The 24,008-nt window shown below is 41.2% G+C and overlaps 3 protein-coding genes across 4 annotated transcripts; all 3 read left to right on the top strand.

Moving 5' to 3' along the window:
- The first annotated feature begins 1,098 nt into the window (after positions 1–1,098).
- Positions 1,099–8,028, top strand: LOC115047674 (extracellular serine/threonine protein kinase FAM20C-like). The gene is made up of 10 exons (XM_029508763.1): positions 1,099–1,571; positions 2,050–2,228; positions 4,416–4,494; positions 4,615–4,707; positions 5,305–5,420; positions 5,497–5,677; positions 6,439–6,548; positions 6,800–6,881; positions 7,107–7,166; positions 7,773–8,028. Exons 1-10 carry the CDS (start codon positions 1,099–1,101, stop codon positions 8,026–8,028), a joined length of 1,629 nt encoding a protein of 542 aa, XP_029364623.1.
- A 2,518-nt stretch (positions 8,029–10,546) lies between these two features.
- On the top strand, positions 10,547–18,158 carry LOC115047587 (nuclear body protein SP140-like protein). Of its 2 annotated transcripts, none has more exons than XM_029508619.1 (16): positions 10,547–10,837; positions 12,169–12,343; positions 12,593–12,769; positions 13,007–13,126; positions 13,447–13,580; positions 13,680–13,715; positions 13,927–13,960; positions 14,267–14,359; positions 14,479–14,583; positions 14,900–15,039; positions 15,560–15,628; positions 15,859–15,992; positions 16,753–16,870; positions 16,985–17,059; positions 17,254–17,397; positions 17,534–18,158. In XM_029508619.1, the coding sequence occupies exons 1-16, from the start codon at positions 10,694–10,696 to the stop codon at positions 17,618–17,620; spliced, it is 1,785 nt and encodes a 594-aa protein (XP_029364479.1). In that variant the 5' UTR covers positions 10,547–10,693; the 3' UTR covers positions 17,621–18,158. The 2 variants fall into 2 exon arrangements, with proteins under 2 accessions (XP_029364479.1, XP_029364478.1); XM_029508618.1 differs by having other exon boundaries at positions 12,593–12,802.
- Positions 18,159–19,269: 1,111 nt separating this feature from the next.
- On the top strand, positions 19,270–23,678 carry LOC115047711 (uncharacterized). Its single transcript, XM_029508819.1, has 4 exons — positions 19,270–19,622; positions 19,709–19,777; positions 21,429–21,721; positions 21,994–23,678. The coding sequence occupies exons 1-4, from the start codon at positions 19,412–19,414 to the stop codon at positions 22,864–22,866; spliced, it is 1,446 nt and encodes a 481-aa protein (XP_029364679.1). The 5' UTR covers positions 19,270–19,411; the 3' UTR covers positions 22,867–23,678.
- The last annotated feature ends 330 nt before the right edge of the window (positions 23,679–24,008 follow it).

The following is a 24,008-nucleotide window of genomic DNA, read 5'->3' as shown; positions in this document are numbered from 1 at the left end:
TAGTTCGCTTAAATCATTATTTCAACACGCTAGTTGTACCGGAAAAAAAACGATCCAATTAAAAACTCTTCTCACTGTTCTGTTTGCCTTCATTTTTATGGAGAAATGATCCCACTGAATGGGGATATTTACAGCTACCAGATGGAGTCCTCCGGTAAGAGCATCATTTAACCCAATAGCGATTAAAAAAGTTAAGCTACATCATCATTTTAAAATATCTTTTTGCAACCCAAACGTTTCAAATCTGCCCCACTTTATGGGGTTATGGGGTAAAAACCTGATTCGTAACATGCAGCCCGCATGGCATTTCTCATTCTCGCTGTTTTTTCCGGTCGGATCGCTCTTCTGACCTTAGTGTAGTACAAATTAAGCTGTAAATAAAAAATATATTGAGGCTCACAAAAAATAAATATGGAAACTTCTGATCAACCCATATCAATTTATGGTTTAAAATACAACTTCCGTATAAACCCCGCCCACTTTTGGTTTAAGTCCCGCCCCTTCTGATTACGAATACGGATACGAAATAGTGGTGTAGCTCATCCCTAATATTTACCCACAGTATGGTCATGCACATAGTTCCTCGCATCCACCAATACAGCTGTGTGATTCAGTCACAAAAACACACACCTGCACAGTCTTCATAGAAGGCCACTTTAACACACAGTTTTTGTTTGTTTTATTCGATAAAAAATGAAGAAACAAAGCCAGGATAGGGCCAGAGTTGGTAAGAGTTTGGAGGCCCACTGGAGGTCCCAGGCTCATGGCTCCACCCTTGAAATGCCATCACAATCACAGTGACCAGGACATTGCTAGCTATGTAAGAACGTCCCAGTAAGTGTATCATAGGCCTCTTTTAAAGGAAAGATACTGCTCACTGGTATCTCCCTTAATACAACTGCCTTTGTAAGTATTCCAGTTGTTTCAGATAAAAGGTTCATATTTATGGTGTTTTTCTTGTGCTGTTCAGTCCTATATGTGTGTGTCCATGTGTGGGATGCAAAGAGCAGAAAATGTTTTATCATAATTAGGATCTTGTTGTCAGTCCAGTTTTTAGATTTTAAAAATCACTCTGTGGTTGCTTTTCTTTCTTCCAGCATGGTGAGACAGAATGTCGGCTGGTCCACTCGCTCCATCTATCTGGCTCTGGCGTGTTTGTCCCTCACTCTCCACCTTCTTCTGGCAATTTTTTGTCTCTCTGTCCTCCAGACAGCCTGTGTCCTTCCCGCCTCCTCTTTTCACTCCACTTTATCCAGTCCAAGAATGGACACCCGACACCATCAGTCCTTCTCCCACTCTCCCTCTTCGTCAGATGCTTCCTCCTCTTCACATGAATTGAAATCAAGTCCCCAGAATGACAAGCAGACACTAACTGGAGCTAGAAACGTGATTCAAAAGGTCAATGGTCGGTCTAAACTTGAGTCTCTGTTCAATCATCCTCTGTACAACCTGCCACATCCACAGCTGCAAGAAGATGATTGTCTGCTCAGGGTGAAGACAGATGAAGATGCAGAGGATGCAGGAAGTGAGGATGAAGAAAGGGAAGGTGACATTAAAAATGACAGTGAGTGGTGAGTGATGTCCATTACACATATTTTTTTGAAATCTTAAAGTGAAATGTATCAATGACTTTTGGATCATCATCAAACCTGTTCCAAATTTTATAACTGGTGAACCCCACAACTCTTGTGACAGGTCAAAACTTTATACCTTGGGCTACCCGTGAATCACATTCTTTCTAAGATAAACAGTATTTACAAAATATTGCTAATATCATAAATGAAGACTGTAAATACTTAAAATACTAGAAAATTGTATTATTCTGAGATAACCATTACAACAATTTGTTTTGCCCTTATAGGAAAATATTAGTGTACTAATAAACTAAAATGATGATTATGATTATGTGTTGTGTCGGCCGGCCTGAAAAGCATAAGGTGATGAAAAGTATTGTAATTGCTTTGGGTGCTAAATTGTTGCTTCATCTGATACAAAGATACATTTCTCCCCAATTCCGCCCATTTACCACCTCCACTTCCTCTCCTCAAGGCAGAGCGCCAGTCAGGAGGAAGGCTATGACAAAGTCACTTGGACGCGTGATGTGGAGACCCACCCTCCTTGGCTACGGTTTCACTTGGGCATCTCTCGCTGGGAGCTGTACAACCGGAAGGATCCCAATCTGGCTCAGTTGACTCACTATTTGGCAACGCAACGTATCCTCAGTGTTGGTGAGCAAATGAGAGGAGGCAGGGCAGGTGACAGAACAGACAGAGGCAAGGACAGGACAAGGGAACGGTACAAGAAGCAGTAAACCTATTGTTATTAACACATGAACTATGTGGATATGTATTCTGTACTATATTTAGCATGTAGACACCCACAAAAATAAGGCACCTCAGGTGGCTGCATTGCTCAATACACCAAGAATAGATCTATAAACTTAGCCAGTTTTTACCCTGAATTGTCCCAGAGGTGACAGAATTATTCAGCTTCTTTAGTAAACAACGTTATAATAGCATTATTAAATGTATTGGTCTCTTATTTTAATTGAAACCCATCGTACAAACAAGCTATGCTGTGAGAGGCAGCACAGAGTATTCATATCAGTGTTCACTCAGTGAAAATACAGAAGACTGTGACATATTTCATACCATGAAGAGTGACTGACATATGAGAAACCCATCCACATGTACACACTAAGAGAAAGTGATATGGTCAAACCACCAAGCACATTAACACACAGACTGAGAACAAACCTAGGGGTCGGCACACAGCTTGATGTTCTGTGAAAAGTTACGTCCAAAATGGGAGAGTTTGGAGCAAACTGAGAGAAGGCATGTGAACTATAAATTGACTCTTCTTCATTTGTGCTTCTTTGTGTGCAATCTATGTTTCAGTACATTTATTAGTTGGACACAATAACCAGATGCAAAATAAATGTATGCAGCATTGCACGCAGACTCCAAAGCGTAAACAAAAAATGAAAAGTCGAGCAGAATTCAAATTCTAAACAGCAGACAAGCGTTTAACTCACATCATCTTTTTGCAGGAAGGTCAGAAATATAATCCTCCAACTAACTTGTTACACACTCATGAAAACATTGACCCAATAACATACACATACACATACTGGATGCACATATTCACACACATTCGCACACTCACACCAAACGCATCAGCACATGCATTGCTCATTTTATGTTTGCTCATCTCAGACACCGTCTTCATCTTCAGCATGCTGCTGAATGAATAATGTATTGAGATTTGTGTTATACGCTGCAGATTAAGCACTAATCTCAGCTACAGGCTGATTTTTATTTTTATTTTTTTTCACTGTGTCATCTCTTTTTTCAGATGAGTAGTTTATTATTTATTTATTTTTTTTATTTTATTATTATTTCGAGGTCTTGTTCTGTTACTGTAAGTGTGACTTGCACCCTGGTAGCTTTTTTTCCTCAAATTCTCATTTTGCAGTGTCTGATTTACAGATTTCAGTGGCGCTACAATCATTTTCAGTTCAGCCAATGATATAGTGACTTCCATGTTTTCGGTATTAGATGCAGGGGAAAGAATGTTTAAAGGCATTAAAAATATTCATAGGTGTTACGTGAATAATGTACAACAGGCTATGTGCGATTACTTCTGAAAAGTTAGATGAACTGCTTCCATTAACATTCATGTTATTGAAAGAAGTATTCTAAACAGGACTTATTGTGGTGATACAAAATGGAGGGTTCAGTCAGTGATAATTTGTTTGGTTCATAGGCCACCATGTGGGGAACTCGGTGCAATGCATTGCGCCACAGTAATCATATTAAAGCATAAGTGTAATTTTCTGTATTTTTCTTGTTGTCAGAAAAATGGCCAAAACCAACCATTAACTGAACTGTTTTTCGATATCTTCTGTTTTTCTCCCCGGGGCAGCATTATTGTCCAGAAACATTAAAAACACATCAGTGAGTCACACCAATGCTTCAGGTGACATGTTGCATCATTACAATAAATGCGGCCAATGCATTTTGTTTTGAATAAGTCGCACAAGCATAAATAGGCCTCCTCACGAGCCCACCAAGTGTGAATTGATTCATTGCTGGGAAAAAAAGCCTGCAGAAAGCACTAAAATCTACAGTGTCCTGCTGCTTCAGAAAAGTCTTTTTAAAAACTGAAAATGTGTAATTGCGTGCCAAATACAGAGTAGGGATGTCAAAGGTTTTAAGAGATGGATGGATACAGTTTTAGTTTTAACAGCCTTGACCCTTGAACACACCATTCATCCCATATACATCTCTTTGTTTTTTGTGATGCAACATGCTTCTTGCAATCCCTTGTAAATATTATAATGTAAAAGGATTGCTCTTCTTCGTGTGTCTGTTTTTGAGTGCGCCTTCTTTGACCACTGTGCATTTGTCTTTCAGTTCAGAAAACGGGAGGTACTCAACTCAAACTGCTGTTATCGTTCCCAAACTATGGACAAGCTCTGCTTAAACCCATGAAGTAAGACAAGACTGACGGAAAACGCTCACTGTAACAATGTTTGCGAAAACAACATTTTAAGTACACCAGCATAACGTGTTGCTTTATGCATTTGTGTTTCTGTGCATTGTTGTTGAACAGACAGTCCAGAGATGCAGAGACGGACGTAAACCTCTTCTACTTCTCAGATTTTGAAAGACACAATGCAGAAATCGCTGCATTCCACCTTGACAGGTACAGATGAATACACACTGTCAGCAGTGTGTATTCATGTTGCATTGGCAGACTATACTGCAACAGGTCACTGCTCTCACTGCACTGCTCTCCCTCTTTTATCAACCTGTTCAGGTGTTTGTTCCTGGGAAACAAGGGAATAAAATGTATACATGACCAAAGTTCATTCATTCATTCACTTTTCTACTGCTGATCCTTTTCTGGGTTGCATCTCACCCTCCTTCACCCAGCTCACCCTGGACAGGTCACCCGTCCATCACAGGGCCAACACACAGAGACAGACAGAGACCAACAACCACTCACACTCAGACCTACAGACAGTTTAGAGTCACCAGTTAACCCAAACATGATGTCTTTGAACGGTGGGAGGAAACCTACACAGGCACACAGAGAACACGCAAACGCCACACAGAAAGGCCCCAGGCTGGGAATCAAACCTGTGACTTTGTTGTTGTGGGGCAACAGCTCTAAACACTATCCTGCCGTGCTCCCTGCACTAAAAGTTGTACTGTGAAAAAATCTGCTGGAAGTGTAGACAATGTTAATCTCTCTTAATGTTGGTCTTTGTTCTCTCTCTCTCTGGCTGTTTGGCCTCAGATTGCTAGGTTTCAACAGGATTCCTCCCGTGGTCGGCCGGCTCATCAATGTCACCTCGGAGATCAGAGAGATCACCACAGACCACAGGCTGTCTAGGACCTTCTTCACTTCCCCAGGTATGTGTATTCATGGTCATATATATGCACATAAAGAAAACAACTTGTAACTTAACATTAAACTCCCTCCTTTTAGTTGGGAACATCTGTTTCTACGGCCAGTGTGAATCTTACTGTTCAACAGAGCACCCAGTTTGTGGGCAGCCGCATGCACTGGAGGTTTCCCTGGCGGTGATGCTACCTGACCTCAGCCTTGCTCCCCGCAGGTCCTGGAGGTCGCCATGGAGACGATCCTACAGTCGCACCAAGCTGGCACGGTGGGTACAACATTGTCTCAAGTAAGACTGTCTTTTGTTTCTTATGATAGCAATTAACCATACTGTAAAACATACATCAAAATAACTTTTTTTTTTTACTGTCCATGTCTTACTTGATGCTGATGGAGTTCTTGACATGAGTGTTTGCTGAGTCATCAGTTCACTCTGGCCTCAGTGGCCTGAATCAATGGTTTAGTCAGCTAAACAGAGAGAGAGAGAGAGAGAGAGAGAGAGAGAGAGAGAGAGAAATTGCAATGTTCCAGCAGCTACTTTATAAATAACAAAAACAAATTTGTTTTGTTTTGATCATCTATCAGCTTGAATCAAGTTGTGGCTCAGTCATCATGTGGACCTGATTTAAATTCACACTTCATTTTACTTGAATCAAAATTTATTGACATTGCCTGAACAGTGTTAATACCCATTACCTGGACCAAATTTAACTGTGAACTTAAAGTTCAACCACTTTATTCTCAATCAGTTCTAAATCACAAAGTCAATCCACAAGAGGCAAAAATCTTTTTCCAAAATTTACTTAAGTTTGGCCTCAGAAGAAATGGATGGATATTTACCATGAGCTGCACTCGCAATCTCCATCCAAAAAAATCTGCTCCTCAAAAAAAAAAAATAAATAAAAAAGGTGAAAAACAAAAAATAAACAGAGGTTTACCTCTACTTAATTAAATACATATACTAATGGCCAATGAATATCAATTTCCCTCTTGTTGATTTAAGTGAAGATCATTGACTGTTACTCCCAGGTGGCAGAAGGACCCGGCCTACTGCAACAAAGTCAAACAGACCCCTCCTTACAACCATGGCACCAGACTGCTGGACCTCATAGACATGGCTGTACTGGACTTCCTCATGAGTCAGTGTCTGGATATTTAAATCAACCCATTCGTCAGCTGGTTTCACTCACAACTTACAGGCAGCTTAATGTGGGTCATGTTCATATTGAGCCCATTTGAGCAGAAGTGAACCCATTCAAAATGTATCACTGGCATGAGATTTCCTGCATATTGCTAGTATTAACTCCTGTTAAAATGTCGTTTGGATCTTGTTTATAGACAAAATCATTTTCTGTGGTTTAATGAAGTGAGAATGTGTTTTAATCCAAAGGCAACATGGACAGACATCACTATGAGACATTTGAAAAATTTGGCAATGAGACTTTTCTGCTGCATCTGGACAATGGACGGGCGTGAGTAGTCTCTCCTCTCATGTTGAGTCAGCAGGTTGAAAATAAGGTTACATTATCAGCTCAAGTCATTTTATCTGGCATATTCTTACAAGTCATGCCTGCCAGCCAAATACTATGCAGATTATTCTCTGCAGCAGGAAACAGCAACATCTGTTTCAGTTCTGTCATAAGTGTTAATCATTGCAGTAACTTTTCTTCCTTTGTTGTGTGGCTATTGTTTTCCAGTTTTGGACGTCACTCTCGTGATGAACCATCTATTCTAGCTCCTTTGCAACAGTGTTGCAGGTAAAATAAAAACAAATGTCTGGTAAATTTTATTTATATGATGTGAAGTTATCTCAAGGCACTTTCCAAATAGGTTTCAACACCATACTGATAGATATGATTTACAGAGGCACAACCGAGAGTAAGGACATCGCAGCAAAACAGCAGGGTTAATGATAACTATAATGCTACAGCATCGTAAAATAACAAAATGAAAACTAGTAAGAGTAGCAGTTTGTTATTATCAATGCTAATGTTGAGTGGGATCACCGGATTTGTGGTTGCATTTGTAGAGCAAGGCTGAAGGGGTGAGGAACTGCAGAGGGTGACAGGAAGGAAGGAAGGATGCTGGGCAGGGGGCAAGGGGACAAGAGGGCAAACAGCCTGGGCACTCGTGCTTGAGAAAAGAGTCGTTAAAAAGATGCAGTGATGCTAAATGAACAAATGGGATAAATAGGTATATAAAGCTTCCCAGATGTGGTAGAAGGCAGTAGAGGATTCTTACAGTTAAAGGATCTTGATTTTTGTCAGTCAACTATTTCATCCAAATACATTAATACCTTTCCTATTTTCCAACTTGTTCCATTTTGTCTTTGTGAAATCATTCTGCTGACCCTCCTTGTGTAGGATTCGTCGCTCCACTTTCCTCCGCTTGCATCTTCTGTCCCTCCCTGACTTCCGTCTCAGTGATGTCATGCGGGAGTCTCTAGCTCAGGACCCTCTGGCAGGCGTGGCCCCCCTCCTGTCTGAACCACACCTCACTGCTTTGGACCGCCGCCTTGCAACCGTCCTGAAGGTGGTGCAGACATGTCAGGATTGGCAAAGCGATGTCATTTACAACGATATGGAAGGATACGATGAACATGATCAACACCCTGACTAAAATAAATAAATAAATAAATAAATAGGTTATACTAAATATCTGTGTTATATATGCAAAAATAATTTGTTAAATTAAACAAATGGTGAATCATAATTTGTACTACAAAGATGCAAAGATTATTTTTATAATCAACTATATTCTCCTTTAAAAGTGGATTTGATTAGGTCAAGACAATTCTTATGAAAAAACATAAATAAAATGGACCAATAACATGTGGATCACCTACTCTTATCCAAACTTCTTGATGATCTGAGGATGAGAGCGTGATGCCATTTGAAGAAAATCACTGAATAGTTTGTCTGGCTGTGTTTTGGGGTTCGTTTCAGTTTCTTTTGTCAAAGGTTCTTGACATTATACTTGCTCCTTCATTCCCAGTGTGTGTGAACTGAACACCTTGGACTGTGATCCTTCTCCAGACTCTTTATTAAAAGTCATGTTTGTGCAGACACATATTAAAACTATCCTTCTATGGCAGATGGACGTGAGAAAAAAGGGATTAGGAGTTAGGGTTGGGGAAAAAAAAAGCAACTACACAATGAAGTAGAGGTGGGAGTTAGGGTGTATGGAGGACCAAAAGAGACAGAATTAAATATATAATTAAATCTTTAAATAATTACTTAAATGTGTCATTAATTCGTTAAAATGCCAGTTCATTTAATGTACAAATATATTTAATTATTTCATGGTCCTGTTGTAGTGCTTCATGAATTAATTTTATCGGTCAAACTCACCCATCAAAGTCAGTGGGCGGAGCTAACGCGAATCGAGTCTTATCAATTGCTTTAGCCTGGAAGTCTTTCAAAACATGGCGGCTATACCGCCTATACAAGGATGTGTTTCGACGTTCTCTGGAAATATTTTAAAGCCCGTGTATGGCGCATTTATGCTCAATGTATGTATGAAAATCTATGCGTCCGTTTCGTCACTGCTCACATACTTTCGTTGGCCTGGATATTAACCAATACATCCACCAGGGGGCAGCTCAGAGTCAAACGTTTATGACTACGAACTCAAACAAACATGGCTACTGTGGAGGAGGCCGTTAAATGTATCTGTAGTGGCACGAACAAATCTGTCCGACATTTAATTGTCTCCAAATTTCCTCCCAGCTGTTTTGTAACATTTGTTTATCCCGGTTTTCATATGTGTGCTTTACATTCCTCACGAACTCGCAAAAGCGCTCTTCCAAAAGTTCCGCCATATTGTTATTTCTTCTTTGTGACTGGAGCTCGGCGACGTATCGGGTAGCGACAGCCACACTGTCCACACGGTTTCCGGGAGCGCTGCTCCGTTTGGTCCGTATCCGTAAGATTTAAGGAAACGTGCAGAAATACGGACTCAATGAACGTGGAGTACGGACAAAAGGCCCCGAGCGTATCTGCATGAGTATTCAATGCTGAGCAGAAATGGGCCTTTAGACCTTAGCGAGCGTGTGGACTCAGGACCCGCTGACCCAGAGCGTGCAGTGTGTGAAGTAGAGGAGTTCACCGAAGCTTTCAGAGTTCTTTCTGCACTTTCCGACCAAGATATCGATCGCAAATTTAGAGGAAGTACTCCACCGCTTCAGACACAACCGGTGACCGGAAAGTTTGGCATTTAACATACCGACTGCAGGTCTGGAGCACCGACTTCTTTCTGGTAAACCAGCTTATTCGGACAATCAGGAGGCAAATGCAATAGAGCGGTCTGGGGCTTTTACGCTAAATTCATTAGTTTTCAGTCTATGAATTGCTGGTCTCGTCCGGGTATTACGCCTAGTCTAACATTACATGTTAATGTTTTTTTTTGTGCAGAAAGAGACATATTCAGCTGTGAGTGATGAGGAGTTGGGGCGTGTTGTTGTTGTTGTTGATGATGATGTCCACAGAAGACATTCAAACTCTGGCTACAAGCTAATGCGTCCTCCAGGTAATAATACGGCCACGATGTATAATGTAGACTGTGTTGATCGTTATGGAGAAATAATCCAGGTAGGATGAGGATTATACATCGTGGCCATACTCTTACCTGGAACACGCACACCTTGCGCAAAAAAACAACAACAAAAAGAAAAAAAAAAAAAAAAACAAAACCGAATATTGTTAGACCAGGCGTAATATCTGGACCAGAAATTCATAAACTGGAAACTCGTGAATTTAGTGTAAATACCCCATCGGTGAGTTTGACAGATAAAATTAATTCATGAAGCACTGCAACAGAAACATTAACTAATTATATATATTTTTTTACATTACTTAAACTGGTATTTTAATTGACACATTAAAGTAATTATTTTAAAGATTTATTTATATATATTATATTTTTCATTTATACTAAACATATATTATATATTTCATTCTGTCCTCCACAGCAGGGGTGTCTGTGTGCTGTTTTCCTCCACTGGCATGCAGTGTTTAGACACAGGGCCTCCAAAAGCTGCACAGTCGTGCCCCCTGCTGCCTCTAACCGGCAGTACAACGTTACTAAAAGGGTATTTTCACTTTCCAAACGTCACAAAAAGGAGGTCCCAAAAGCAGGAAACGACTCTTGGACAGATCAGACTTTTATCAAATACAGGCCCGTCTCTTAACCAGATCATCTGTAATCTCGATTTCATACAGACGCAAAAACAACAACAACAACACAAGCACATCGCTGCTGATCTGAGGACTGTGCGCAGACCTCGATGGATCCGCTGGACTTCCTGGAGCCCAAGCAGCTGCTGCTGTTCTTCCACTGCAGTAAGACCGAGCTGTCTCTCATGGACAACCCCCACGCCTTCCTCAGCCAGCTGCGGGACCACAACCTGATCCCGGACGACCGATACCAGGTGAGCTCAGCCTGCCGCCGTTTGGTTTGAAACGCAGGAGGCGTACCCGCTTCCGATGTGTGATGTGCGATCAGCTTAGGGATTTCTATAGAACCCATAGCTGTGCTTTCAGCCGCCTCCAATTTCTTCTGTATTCATTCAGCAAGTTATTATCAAAGTGTGCAGAACTGAAGTAATTATTAGTAGTAAATTCCAAACATAAATAAGTAAATAATATTAGCTAAGCACACATATGTGCAAATATATTGATCAAAAAGTTTCTGAAAAACACACCGGAAAGGAATGTGGTCAGTTGCTCTGCAAAGCTGCTCAATAATCTTACCAGCACTGGCATGTTCTGCCCTCTATTGTGAATTTATTAATTGTCAGACACACCCAGCAGATACACAGCAACATCAGTCTCGCGTTTTGAGCAGCCATCCAAACATTAGTCCAATAATCTTGTCATGTTCAGTTCTGTATTTGGTCTGTTTGTATTTATTTAATTACTGAGTTGCAAAGAAAACAGTTAGAAAATCATCACAATGAGCTGTCATGATGGATCAGTTTCTGTTCACATTTGCTTTTGGATTTGTACTTGCTCCAACTTTGCTCTACTTGAGTTCCTACATTTTTGGTCGTGCTTTGTCTTGCTCTCCAGGTACGGATTCGCTGCATCCTGTTATTTAAGACTTTGTGTTTGATCTTCCTGTTGGTTTATTTCATCCTTCACCTGCAGCCACCCTGTCTCAGAGTCTACTTTTGCATCCCTAGAACCTTCAAACCTAGAAGAGAGATCATTTAAATCTTTGTAGATCCAAGAACAATTGAACACTTGTGAATCTGCATGGATTTGTCCCTTTCCACATGACACATATATTTGATCCATGATCTTAGAATTAGCGTATTGATTATAGCAGCCTTAATTTCTTTATATATCCTAATTTATAATGTTCTTCAGATGCTATTGCAGTATTGACAAACACATTTTCACTGAATTACCATGACCACAGTGAGGCTGGAGCCCTCAGGAGGGAGTTTTTTTTCTTTGAATTTCATATAATCTGTTTATTGCTACATTAAAATTATTAACCTTGAACATATTTTTCCACATAAGTTTTACAATAGCAGCTTAAAAGCACAGTAACAGAAATGAAGGTAGGTCTGAGTGTGAGTGGTTGTTCATGTTTGGTGGCCCTGTCAGGCTCCAGCACCCTTCGCGGCCTGGAAATGAATATGCAGTAGAAGATGAATGAATGAATGAATTAATAGTATAACCTGTGTCATCACTGAACAATTGTGTGTTGATCATGTCATGCAGCTAAGCTGGTGTCTGATTTTTCTGTGTACAGAGGGTGAGTCGCATGAGGAATAAAGAAAACATAAAGAAAGCCCTTTATGAAATTTTGGACTGGTTGGAGAGAGAGCGATCAGAGCACATCCAGTTGTTCTGGGGATGCGTCTTCAGGGACTCCATCATTAGCATCTACCCAACTCTAAGACGACTGCGCACCAGCCTCATGGATGGTCAGACTCCTTTTCTTATGTTTTTTTCTTATTTCAGCAGGTTAATGATTGTGATTGTGCCTAAAATGGGTTATGCCTAAGAAAGAAGTTTTAGCTTTTCTTTTCTCTACACAGTGTTTGCTTCAGTTGTGTAAAACTCCTGAATTACTGCAGAATTAAGCACCCATACAACAAATACTGTAAAAAACTGTGGTCCGTTTTCTTTGCCCAGTATGTTCGTTATTTACAGTGCCTGGAATTTAATTGCAGGGTCCTTTGAGTTTAATATACGACTGCCAGAGAAGTTGGAAGCAGACAACAGGAAAAAGAAAGATCTTTCAGAGGAGGAAGAGAGCTCCCCGAGAAAGAAGATGACACTAAGAAGTAGGAGTGTGTGTGATGATGAGGAGACAGAGCCTGGCCCTTCATCTCATGTCCACACTCCAGGTCAGAAGAAAAAGCCCAAGAAAATATCCTACTGTAAGTCACCTCCCTCTTAATCTTGACTGAAAAGACTGATAAAGAAAACTATGTTTGCCCTGAGAGTTTGAGTGCACAGTAATGCACCATAAAATGACAACTAGTGTTTCACTGTTTGCCATTCAGTCCAAATGCCAATGTCTACAAAAGAAGGGATAAAGAAGCATCTAAACATTGTTTAAACATTGTTTTAAAATTTCCCAGCTTCTCCCATGAGGAAAGGGGAGCAGAACGATTTTTGGAATTGGCCGTTGTACAAGTCCCAGCTGCCTGTGACCTGTGGAAACCAGGAGGGGTCGCTGACCAGAGAAAGACTGGCAAAAGGTCAGACACACAAAGTAACATTAAAATCACTTAAGTGACTGAAAAGGGAATTTGGTTACTATCTAAAGAAATACACAGAAAGACGTCAATTGAGCTCAATAATTTGATTTGCGGGCAGCATGGCAGCGTAGTGGTTAGCACTGTGGCCTCACAACAAGAAGGTTGCAGGTTCGGTTCGGTTCGGTGAACTTGTGCATGTTCTCCCTGTTCTCCCTGCGTGGGTTTCCTCCGGCTACTCCAGTTTCCTCCCACCATCCCACCTGCCCTCATCCAATGTTTGCTCATGTGCCTCCCGCAACCTGACCCTCTCTCTGTTTCAGGGGAGAAGTGCATTTTGTCTCAGAAACAGTGGTTCACCCCCAGCGAATTTGAGGAGTTTGGAGGGAAAAGGAGCTCAAGGAATTGGAAGACGAGCATTCGATGCATGGGCATACCCCTTGGGAAACTCATAAAGGTCTGTTGAAAAGAAACTGTAATATTTAAAAAAAAAACTAACTAAATAAATAAATAAACAAATCACTTCACACACTGTTTTTCTTGAATTTCACAACAGGAAGGGCACCTGAAGACAGCAAGCTACCAAAGAAAGGTATCAAGAGCAGTGACAACAAATTAAGACATTGTAGAAAGAGCCTAGGTTAGACCTGCTCTACATATTAAAGTTATCAATATAACCCTGGTATGATTTTTCGCTATATAAATGCATTTGTTTTGATTTGATTATAACTCTAATTCAGTAACAAAAACTTGTGTTGTAGTTATTCTGGTCTGTGTTATTCACACCTTTCTCTTGCTTCTAGGCCAGGAGATTTCTGTTCTCATCTGTGATCACAGGTTTGTATTAGTCTCTGACAATGATTTTCAGAAAACTATATACATGTAGTATGGCTGAGTGAGCACTGCATCTCCACAAGCTGTGATAAGGGCGTCTAGTGCCTCACATAAAATTTTAAAATATTCAAATGTAATCTCATCATGAGAGTTAGACACAGCCATAGCTTTGGGAATATGTAAATATGTAAATGAAATAGATTTAGGCAACAATGAAACCTTGAGATTTAAATTCTGAAGTTGAGAGGAAAAAGCAGAGCAAGGATGTAAGTTTTAAATGTAAAGAAATGATTGACTTTTTTTTTTTAGTGCATGAGGGAGAAGAAAACATTGATGATGAAGATGAGGATGGTGAAGACCAAGAGGAGGAGGTTTCTTCATGCAACGAAAATGATTCCACAGGTGCTGTTTAACACAAAGTATATTCATGTCAACTATAACAGGAGTTGGGTTTCCATGTGTGCTTTTCCCCAGTAACTGCAATGGTGGATTATCAAACTCTTAACATTTGTCCGTTGCAGATGAAAATGGAGGGATAGAGGAGTCAGCCGAAAGAAACAAGAAAGTGTTCAAGGTTACATGTGGAGATGTAACTGGGACCTTACACAAGAAACGATTTGCCTCAGGTAACGTTGATTATTGGTGTCCATCTCATGGTTGCAGTAAAGGAGTAATTTCAACTCATCCTCTGCAAACCTTAAGTGGCTGTGAATTTTAATAGAGAAACAATAGCTGCTAAGACATTTCAGCATAGGCCAAAGTGATGGACTAAACTGACAGACTGATATTTCCATCCCTGCAGTCAAGCTACATGTACAGTTCTTCTTATGCTGTGTCCTTCATTTTGTTTTGCTGGGACACGCTGTGACAAGGGTGTGATGCTCTGAACTAACCCAACCAAACTCAGCAATAGGTGTGCCCTACAACCCCCCCCCCCTTTAGGGACTTGTGGGAAGAGTATTCGCACTGAGTGTGACTGGTTGACCCCTGTGGAGTTTTTGAAGGCGAGCTCAAATGATTCAGAATCCACCTGGAAGAAGAACATCAAGGTGGATGGAAGACCGCTCACTGTCCTCATAGAGGTAACCATGGTGATGTTAAAATGTGTGCGTTGAGCGTCTTGAATCCTAAAATGTGCCTCTTTGTATATCTGTGTGATGCAATCTAACAGAAGGGGAGGTAATACTTACACTTTTAAGTCTTAAAGAGTCCAATCCCGATTGATTTACTGACAGCTTTGGTTACTGTGGAAACAACGTACAGAAACACAAGAGAAGAGCAATTTTTGTGGAGTCATTTCATGTTTTAATGAAGAAGTCAATAAGTATAATGGTTGGTTGCTTTAATGAGGAGAGGGAAGTGTGCTCACACCTTTTCCCTCTATATTCCCCTACCTCATTTACAGAAAATTACATTTATCATGTAGCGAAATTTTTCTTGAATGATCACAGTTAGCCCTAGCAGTGTGTTTGCTGTGGTTACTTCACAATAAAATCCATGTTTGCCACTTTTAATATAAAGCATTCGCAACCCCAGCAGGCCCAGAGACGGAGCCCAGAATCCCTCCGAGCCTGGAAATCACTGTTTATTTTTCCCTTCCAGTCAAAGGTCTTGAGGATCCACTCTCTGCTGTGCTCTTGCAGACTGTGCAGTCCAACTGATCAAGACCTGGCAAGTTTGTTTAATAATTTCCTCACTATACATCTTTGCTCAACATATAAAACCTGTTACTCTCACAATGTGATGCCACGGTCCAATCCTGCACCTTCTGATGTGTAACTTAGATTTAAAACAAGTAATCTTTTTTTCTCTCAGTGCTTAAACACCACTACAGTAACACGAAACATCAAATTTTTCTGTATGTGCCCATAATTTCTTTGATAAACTGTGTGTTTTGGCAGGAGGATCAACAAAACGATGATGAGTGTTTTGTGTGTAAAAATGAAGATGAATCAAATCTGGTTGAGTGCGATCTCTGCCCTCGATCCTTTCACCAGGAATGCCACCTGCCTCATATAGACGATGCCACTTTAAGGTGAGCTTTGTGAGTGGTTGTTGGTCTCTGTCTGTCTCTGTGTGTTAGCCCTGTGATGGACCGGTGACCTGTCCAGGGTGACCCCGCCCTCACCCAGAGTGAGCTGGGATGGGCAGAAATGGATAGGTGGTAGAAAATGAATGATTGAATAGAATCAATCTATTGTGGAAATTCACACAAAGGTAGACGACTGACGACCGAGTGATAGCTTGAGTGATAAAGTTCAACCCTTGGCGGGCTAGCTCAGTAGACAAAGAGTGATTACACTTTTTTTTTTTTTTTTCTCCCCCCTCTTAGAGCAGTAAAGCAGACCACTTCATTAGGTGCTATTAAACCAGCCTTCCACGGAGTGTGATACAGTCAAGGCAGCAAGAGTGAGCTCAGAAATACAGTGTGTGTGTGTGTGTGTGTGTGTGTGTGTGTGTGTGTGTGTGTGTGTGTGTGTGTGTGTGTGTGTGTGTGTGTGTGTGTGTGTGTGTGTGTGTGTGTGTGTGTGTGTGTGTGTGTGTGTGTGTGTGTGTGTGTGTGTGTGTGTGTGTGTGTGTGTGTGTGTGTGTGTGTGGGGCGCCCTTTCATGGGAAAATGGGGAAGTTTTGACTACTTGTGTTTACATGTCTGTTAACCATTTTTGTCACTACAATATTGTTAAAGCTGTGTAAGAAACAATTGCCAAACTCTCTCTTTTTTTTTTTTTGTATTTCACCACACATAACCATACATACCAATACAGTTTTATGTGTGTGTGTGTGTGTGTGAACAGAGACGAAGGAAAATGGCTGTGTACGTTCTGTGTATTCAAACGTGCTCAAAAATGGCATTACTGTGATGAGAGAAAAATGGAAGAGGCTGTCACACGACACATATCACAACACAAGCTGGTGAGCTCACTACGCTGCGCTCCGTCTCCCTCTGTCTTTAGTTCTGTCCCCTCTCATGCGTGTCTCTCTGCCCCCACTGCCCTCACTATTACTGTCTTTTCTCGTCTTCAACAGGATTGTCAGTATCTACTCCTGTTTCTACACAGTGCTGATGAGGAACAAACTTTTGCTTTAGACCCAACACTCTATGTAAGTCACTTTCACTCCGCTTCCTTGCTGTCCTCTTATTTATGAAATATAGTTCCAATTGTTAAATTTATATAGTCCACTCAATAATGACGTCTTGTGATATTATTATATTATTATTATTATTATTAAGTGATATTAACAAACATTTTTAAAAGAGGCTGAACATTTCATTTATTTCCACTTGGGACCTGCAGCTGAAAAATTACTCTGCCATTATCAAAACTCCAATGTGGTTTGGCAAAGTCACAGACAAACTCCAGATGAAACAATACCAAACAGTTGGCGAGTTTATGTCGGACATCCAGCTCATTTTCACCAACTGTGCCACATACAACAAAGTAAGACAGTCATTGAAAATTTCCAATATCAAAACCTTGGCATATTAAAAGTTAACATTTGTTAACGTTTAAGTTAACTAACATAAGTTGTTTAGACAACTTTTTGTAACAAAGACAGTTTTTCTTTTTCTTTCAGGGTAATGCTGAATTTCTTGCAAAAGGCCAGCAAATGAAGGAGCTATTTCATGAAGAATTTAAAAAGGTCTTCAATATCTGTGAATAGACGAATGAGGAGTGTTACGTTTTCAATTGTTATTTGGATAATTTTTAATATGCAAAGTAATTTTTTTTTTTTTTTTTTTAGATTTTTTTTTTGTTGTTTTTATTTACTGAACTTGTAAGCTCTTTCGGTGACAAGTTGAATTTGTAAAAGAAAGTGAGAACATAAAAGTTCAAACAAAGTTCCATTATACTTCATTGTACACAATTCCAATCCATAATTCCAATATGCTACCCCTGCTAGTGGATAAATCATCCTGATATGCTCTGCAATGTAAGCTAATTCTGCACCTTTTCCCATTGTTGATTTACTCACTTTTGTGAGTAAATCAACTAAATCAAAAGAAACCTATTTAGTTTCTTTTTAATGTGTTTTTAAAGAAAATACTAACTGCCTAGTATGAATGTGTTACATATATTTTTCTATTCCGAATGTATGCATGTGTTAAAAGTCAAAACTCCTTTCCTTCAAACATTTACATCATGCAAAATATAAATGTACATTTCCCTGCACAGTCATTAAAGTATTTACTTATGCTCTACCAGATGTGTTGCTTGTAGACTGATTTAAATATAAATATTTCATTTGGAACATTTACACAGGCATAGCAAAAAAAAAAAAAAAAAATTGACACTTGCTGCCAGTTCTACTGTGATTAATTGGAGTGACAGGGACTTGCACCAATAGACAAAAGTCTAAGTTTAAGAAATTTTTTTCAATTATTTCCATATAATTTTGTGCAATATAGAGGGAAATAAACAGGAATTCGGGTAGATGTCCATGACTGAAGATGCTGCACGGTCTAACTGGAGTTCGGTTTGTACCAGTTAAAGGAAGAGTAAACTTCTTATTAGGTAACTCCAGTTTTCTTTTGTTGTCAGAGTTAAAGAGGCGATTTGAACGTTTTCACTGCTGCTGAGGAATGAGTGAGTTGTGGAGATTATGAACTGATAAGAGCCTTTTCTCTGAGAGACGTGAGGTTATAATACAGCCTGTTAGGATCACTGTGTCTTCAGGACATAGTGAGTCACGGTTGGACAAAAACAAGACAGGCTGCTGCAGACAGCCACAAGCTGGTTAGAGAGCTATTTTCATTCATTTCATTCAGTTCATATTAGTGGTGCTGAATTTACAGCATTTCCCCTAGACTGCTAAATTCACAACTCTTAATACTAATGCTGGCTATGAAGCAACATCAAAACACACATGTATTTTTTTTTTAACACTTATAGAATAAATAATAGGTGCTAATGTGTTTAAAATGAGCCCTTGTTTAACGACATTTCCATAGAATTAGTGCAAAATGTGTTACTGTGTTTTCTTTTCACCAGGATAATAAACCTGTACTTCTAGTAGAATGGACAGATTAGATATTCATTCATTGTATGGTCGCACTGATCGCATCATGTGCGTTAAAGTCATTTTGAAGAGTTATTGTGCGGTGAGCACGTGTTGTCTGTGCGTTCAGCTGACGTCATCGCCAGCAGCAAATCTGTGCGTGGAGCTGCGCAGCCGCTCTGCGCATCCGTCGGCTGAGGTGGACAGCGCAGCCATTTCCCTCCTGGAAAACAAACACACACACACACACACACACACACAAATACGTGGAGGTGGCATCCGTCCGTCAGCGCTCGGAACTGCAGACTGCGGGCTGGGGGGGGGGGGTGAACTGCGCGTCGCCGCCCGCTGGGATCCGCGACCTCCAAACTTTCTCCCGAATCCAACGCCTGCGCAGACGGACGCACAGCTCTCTCCTCCATTTGGCTCATTCATGTCGCTGCTCCCGCGTCTGCCATGGAGGGGAATGTGCAGGCAGCAGCAGCAGCCGCAGGAGGAGGAGACCTCGCAACAATGCGTGTGAAAACCGAGGATGGAAATTCATCTGCGCTGGTTTTGGGCAGCCAGGAGGCGCTTGCATGCGGAGGAGGAGGGCTGGATCAGACTGCAGGGGAGCTACCCGGCTCAGAGCTGCAGGCAGCCGCCAACACTACTCCGCTCCTGCTCTGTGAGTGCTTCGATCTGTGCTTCTCAAGATTGAACAAAGACTCCAATGTTCATGTTATTAAATCACCAATATGGTCTGATCACTAGATCCAGTGAGCACTGACCGCTTCTTCAGCACATCAGGAGATGGGAAAACTTACCTGAAGATAGCTCCAGGTAATCACTCATCTAATGGGAGGATTATTATCTTCACCAGAGTGACAGCTGAACAGATCAATCGATTAATCAATATATGTTTCATGAGAAAAGGTTAGCGAAGCCTGTGGAATTATTTGCATTTTTGTGAACGTGTACAATTTTGTCAGATGTCAATTTAAGTAACAGTAAACAAACACAACCGGGTTTTAACATTAACACACAAAGCATTGTGTTGCTCTCGTCAATATTCAAAGTGTGAACCCGTCAGACAATGGAATGAGATTTGAGGTGTGTTTTAAATGTATTATATAATAAATGAAAAGCTCAAATGTCTCCTGGTGTGAAACATGCCTTGCAAAAATTGTGATAGCAGAAGAAAGGGTTTAAAGAATCAACACATTTGAACTGTATGGTGTAAAAAGCAAACTGGGCATCAGCACTAAAACTTCATCCTACAGCTGAAATAAGATTTGGGGCTTTGCTGCCTCTTTAGCCGGAGAGCTCGAAATGAAATAGAAGGTTTCGCACGTTCTCTTGACTGGGGCTTTGTCCACCTGCTGAAGCTCGGGAGGTAGTTAGTGAGGCAGGAGGAAAATGACAAGACGTTAATCATCAAAGTAAAATGACTCCAGACTAAGGAAATCCACCTGTGGGAGTCAGACCTGAATCCAACAGAGATGCTTCCTAAGCACCTCATCTGGAGAAAATATCTGAGCTGAAGCAGCTCTGCAGGAACACTAGTCAAAACTTCCTCCTGAAATCTTCAGGTCCAATCGGCAGCCGCTGGAGAAACTTGCTAGGTTTTTGCTGGTGTGCTGGCTAGATAAAAAGTTATGATTGATTGTGCGTTAGGAGTGAAGTCTGTTTCGCCTGTCTGCTGTTGTAGCTTTGATAAGGAAGACAATTTATGTCCAGTTCAAGCAGAAAACCAGGTCACTTCACAGGGTTTTTGACTTTTTCTTGCTGATGTCTTTTGGGAATTTGTGAATGTTTTTAATTTTTTGGTGCAGAAATGGTAAATCACTGCAAAACATTTGACTGCATTTGGAATTGGAGTATTTCTTATTTTTTTGTACTTGGCATTTTGACTTTGGTCTAGCAAAACAAGAAATCTAAAAATGCCACATTTTCCTCATGACTTGAGTGATGGGCTTTTTGGACATTTCATGGAAAAGAAAAGAACTAAAGAATTAATGGAAAACTACTCTTAGTCTAGGGTTTAATTCTTTCAGCCGTTTGAGTCATACATAAAAAATATTATTATCAGCACATATCATGTTAAAGCCTGCGAATACCTGGTTTTAAAACAGTTTAAAACATTCCTCTGTGGCCTGCGACCAAATAAGAAACATCAGAGGTGAAAGGCATTTTAGATATGAATATCAGAAAAATGATCTTGATCAGTATGCTCACCAACCGCTGCTGACTGTTAATCAAATGTTGCTGCATCCTGAATGAAGCACAGGCTCGTGTGTTTTGTGTTTTTGTTTTTTGTTTTAAGCTAAGCCCCGCCCCGACCGTAAGGATCCAATGGCTTACAGTCAGAAAATAGGTTGTGAAGGTTTCAATCGTAGGTCATCAATCAGCAGTTATTCTGCTTCAAACCCATGTTCATACGAAGAGAACCCACAGAAACTCTCATATCTTTCTTTATTCTGTCCTCCCCTAGCTTCAGCGATGCCCCCTGCTCCTTCAGAGAAGACGCTCCCCACTGGCTCGGACTTCTCCTCCAAAGCTGTTCTGTGTCTGATTGAGGCTGTCGGGCGCCGCTGGGGCCTGTATGAGACACGGGAACGCTCACAGCTCTTCCAGAGTGTCCAGGAAGAGATGGCTTCTAAGGGACACGTGCTGCCAGTTGAAAAGATCCGCCGCAAGTGGAACAACCTCATTGTCACTTATAAGAGGGTTAAAGACCGCAGCCGGGAGACGGGACACGCAAAAACATCCTGGGAGTTCTTTGATGTAAGTCTAACTGTGGGGGGGGGGACTCCCCTATGCCTGGATCTAGTATGAACACATCTTTTAAAGAAAAATCTCACATTCCGTATTTTTCATAAATAATGTTGGGGCCAATTCAGCAGTTGGGTTAAAGTAATAGAACTGAACCAGTTGGAGTATAGTGTGTGAGCCTCGCCTGTCATTTGAATGGGTGTGCGCTCAGCTGACCTGTGTGGCATCAATAATTTGAATTGTAAATGTCTTTTTCCCACATCTTTGTCTCTCCTTCTCACTAGTTGATGGATGCCACGCTGTCTGACACTGTTGGCACACAGATTGCCAGTAACAAAAGAAACAAAAGTGGCAGCGTTTCCACGCTGCCCTGTTCTTTGGCAAAAATCGCAGCTAAACCCCATCTTCCGCAGCCCACCACCATTATCCGTCCCAATGGAGACTTTACTATGACTGCTGGTTTGGAATCAATAGCGCAGGGTGCCACCACCAGTCAAATCATCAGTAGCACTTCCTCCATGACCTCAGTGGCTACAGCGACCATTAGCCCGACAAATACTCCAGAGGTCAAACCTCTGATTGTTCTCAACGGTGACAGTACAACCACTGTTCATCCAGCCACCATTGTGCCGTCTCCATCTTTTATCTCCTCGCCGTGCTTTACCGAAACGTCATGTACGTCTCCTTCCATGTGCTCGACCAGCAACGCAGATCTCACCACGCCACACTACATAAGCCGAAAAGCTCCGCCCTTCTCGTCGGGTGTCATACCCTTTCGTCTTAGTGGGGCGCCGGTTGCCAGCAATCCGAAAATCCTTGGCCTCCCCTCCTCTTTCTCCCCTACGTCCTCCTGTGTCACCTCTTCCACTGCCACCATATTTGCAAAAACGGTGTCAGGGACTGAAGCACCAAACCCGAAGAGAGGCGAGGAGCAGTGCAGCAACACCTTCCTCCAGGAGATCGTGAAGCGGCAGGAGGAGCAGGCCTACGTGGATCGGGTGGCTCGGCGTAGGGTGGAAGCCAGAGAGAAGAGGCGCGAGAGGAGGGAGGTGCGGATGGCGGAGTCTCTCGGGAGGATCGCCACAGCCTTGGAGCTGCTCTCCTCCAAACAGGACACAGTCATTGCCCTCCTGCAGAGACTGGCTGACAGGAAGTGAGATCAGGTTAAAGGCTGGTAAGCGGGGGCTCCTTGACCTTTGCTCCCTTCCTGAGTTCAACTGATGCTCATGAAAACGTCCTCGCACTCGAAACAGAAATACAAACATTTCATTCATGTTTCTGAATTAAGGATAAGTTTAGTGATGTAATATTGTCCCAGGCTTTACATTTTAGCACACTTGAGACACTGCACTAACATCCAATAAAAACATCTCCTCTGAATCAACAAAACAACAAAATCAACATGATTTTTGTTGTTAGAAAAAGCACATTTGTGAAATGAATGTAAAAAAATTGTTTGCTTTTGCTTTTTCTTGGGGCAAATATTTACATTTTTATACTAGTTTTTATACTAGCGGCAGTGTGTCCAATACTAAAATTACTTTTCTAGAAAAAAAAGTGATTGATGGATCAAATTATTAAACTGTTAATATGTACTAATGCAGCATCCTGCTGTTGTACCAGTTTGACTTGAAACTACTGCATTTCAATCTGGGTTGATTTTTTTTTTTTTTTTTTGATAAGTAATTGCAGTTGTCAGATAAATATAGTGGAATAAAATTTAGAAGCTCAGCATATAAGGTTTTCAAAAGGATGTCACATCTGAGAGCAACTGGAGTAAATGTCATCATGATGCTGAACCCAAGTTGTGACAAAATATATCCTCTAGGTGGCACCTTTCATCCACTTCACAGCTAAAGTTTGCATACGCTACACAAGTCTTTGTAAGAATGGTACACAATCATATCACCAGTTTCCTTTTTGTTTTCAGTCGTAAAGTTCTCACAATAAATCTAAGTTTTTTACAGGATCATACTTTTATTTACATTTGTTCATTTCATGCTCTGAATGAACCCGCAGTCTGTAAAGACTCCCATCAAACTCACAGAGTTACAGAGTTACAGTGTGTAGCTTCCATTCGGTTTACACAATCCTTACAGCTGGTGCGTTATTTCCTGCTGGCATTTCCGGCTGCAACAGCTCAGCCAGTTCCCATTAGGTCAGCTGCAGGAGGCTGCCGTTCACTGATGTGCCCCATATTTACCGATTCATCTCCTACAGGGGGGCAGTGGCGTAAAGGACGCATCTCCCATCACTCCCTTCAACTACCTCCGATGAGACCCCCCCCCCACACTCTCTT

The sequence above is a fragment of the Echeneis naucrates genome, chromosome 8, assembly GCF_900963305.1.
Source record: "Echeneis naucrates chromosome 8, fEcheNa1.1, whole genome shotgun sequence".
Lineage (NCBI taxonomy): Eukaryota > Metazoa > Chordata > Actinopteri > Carangiformes > Echeneidae > Echeneis > Echeneis naucrates.
The sequence above is the reverse complement of the archived record's forward strand: the minus strand, read 5'-3'. Positions and strand labels throughout refer to the sequence as shown.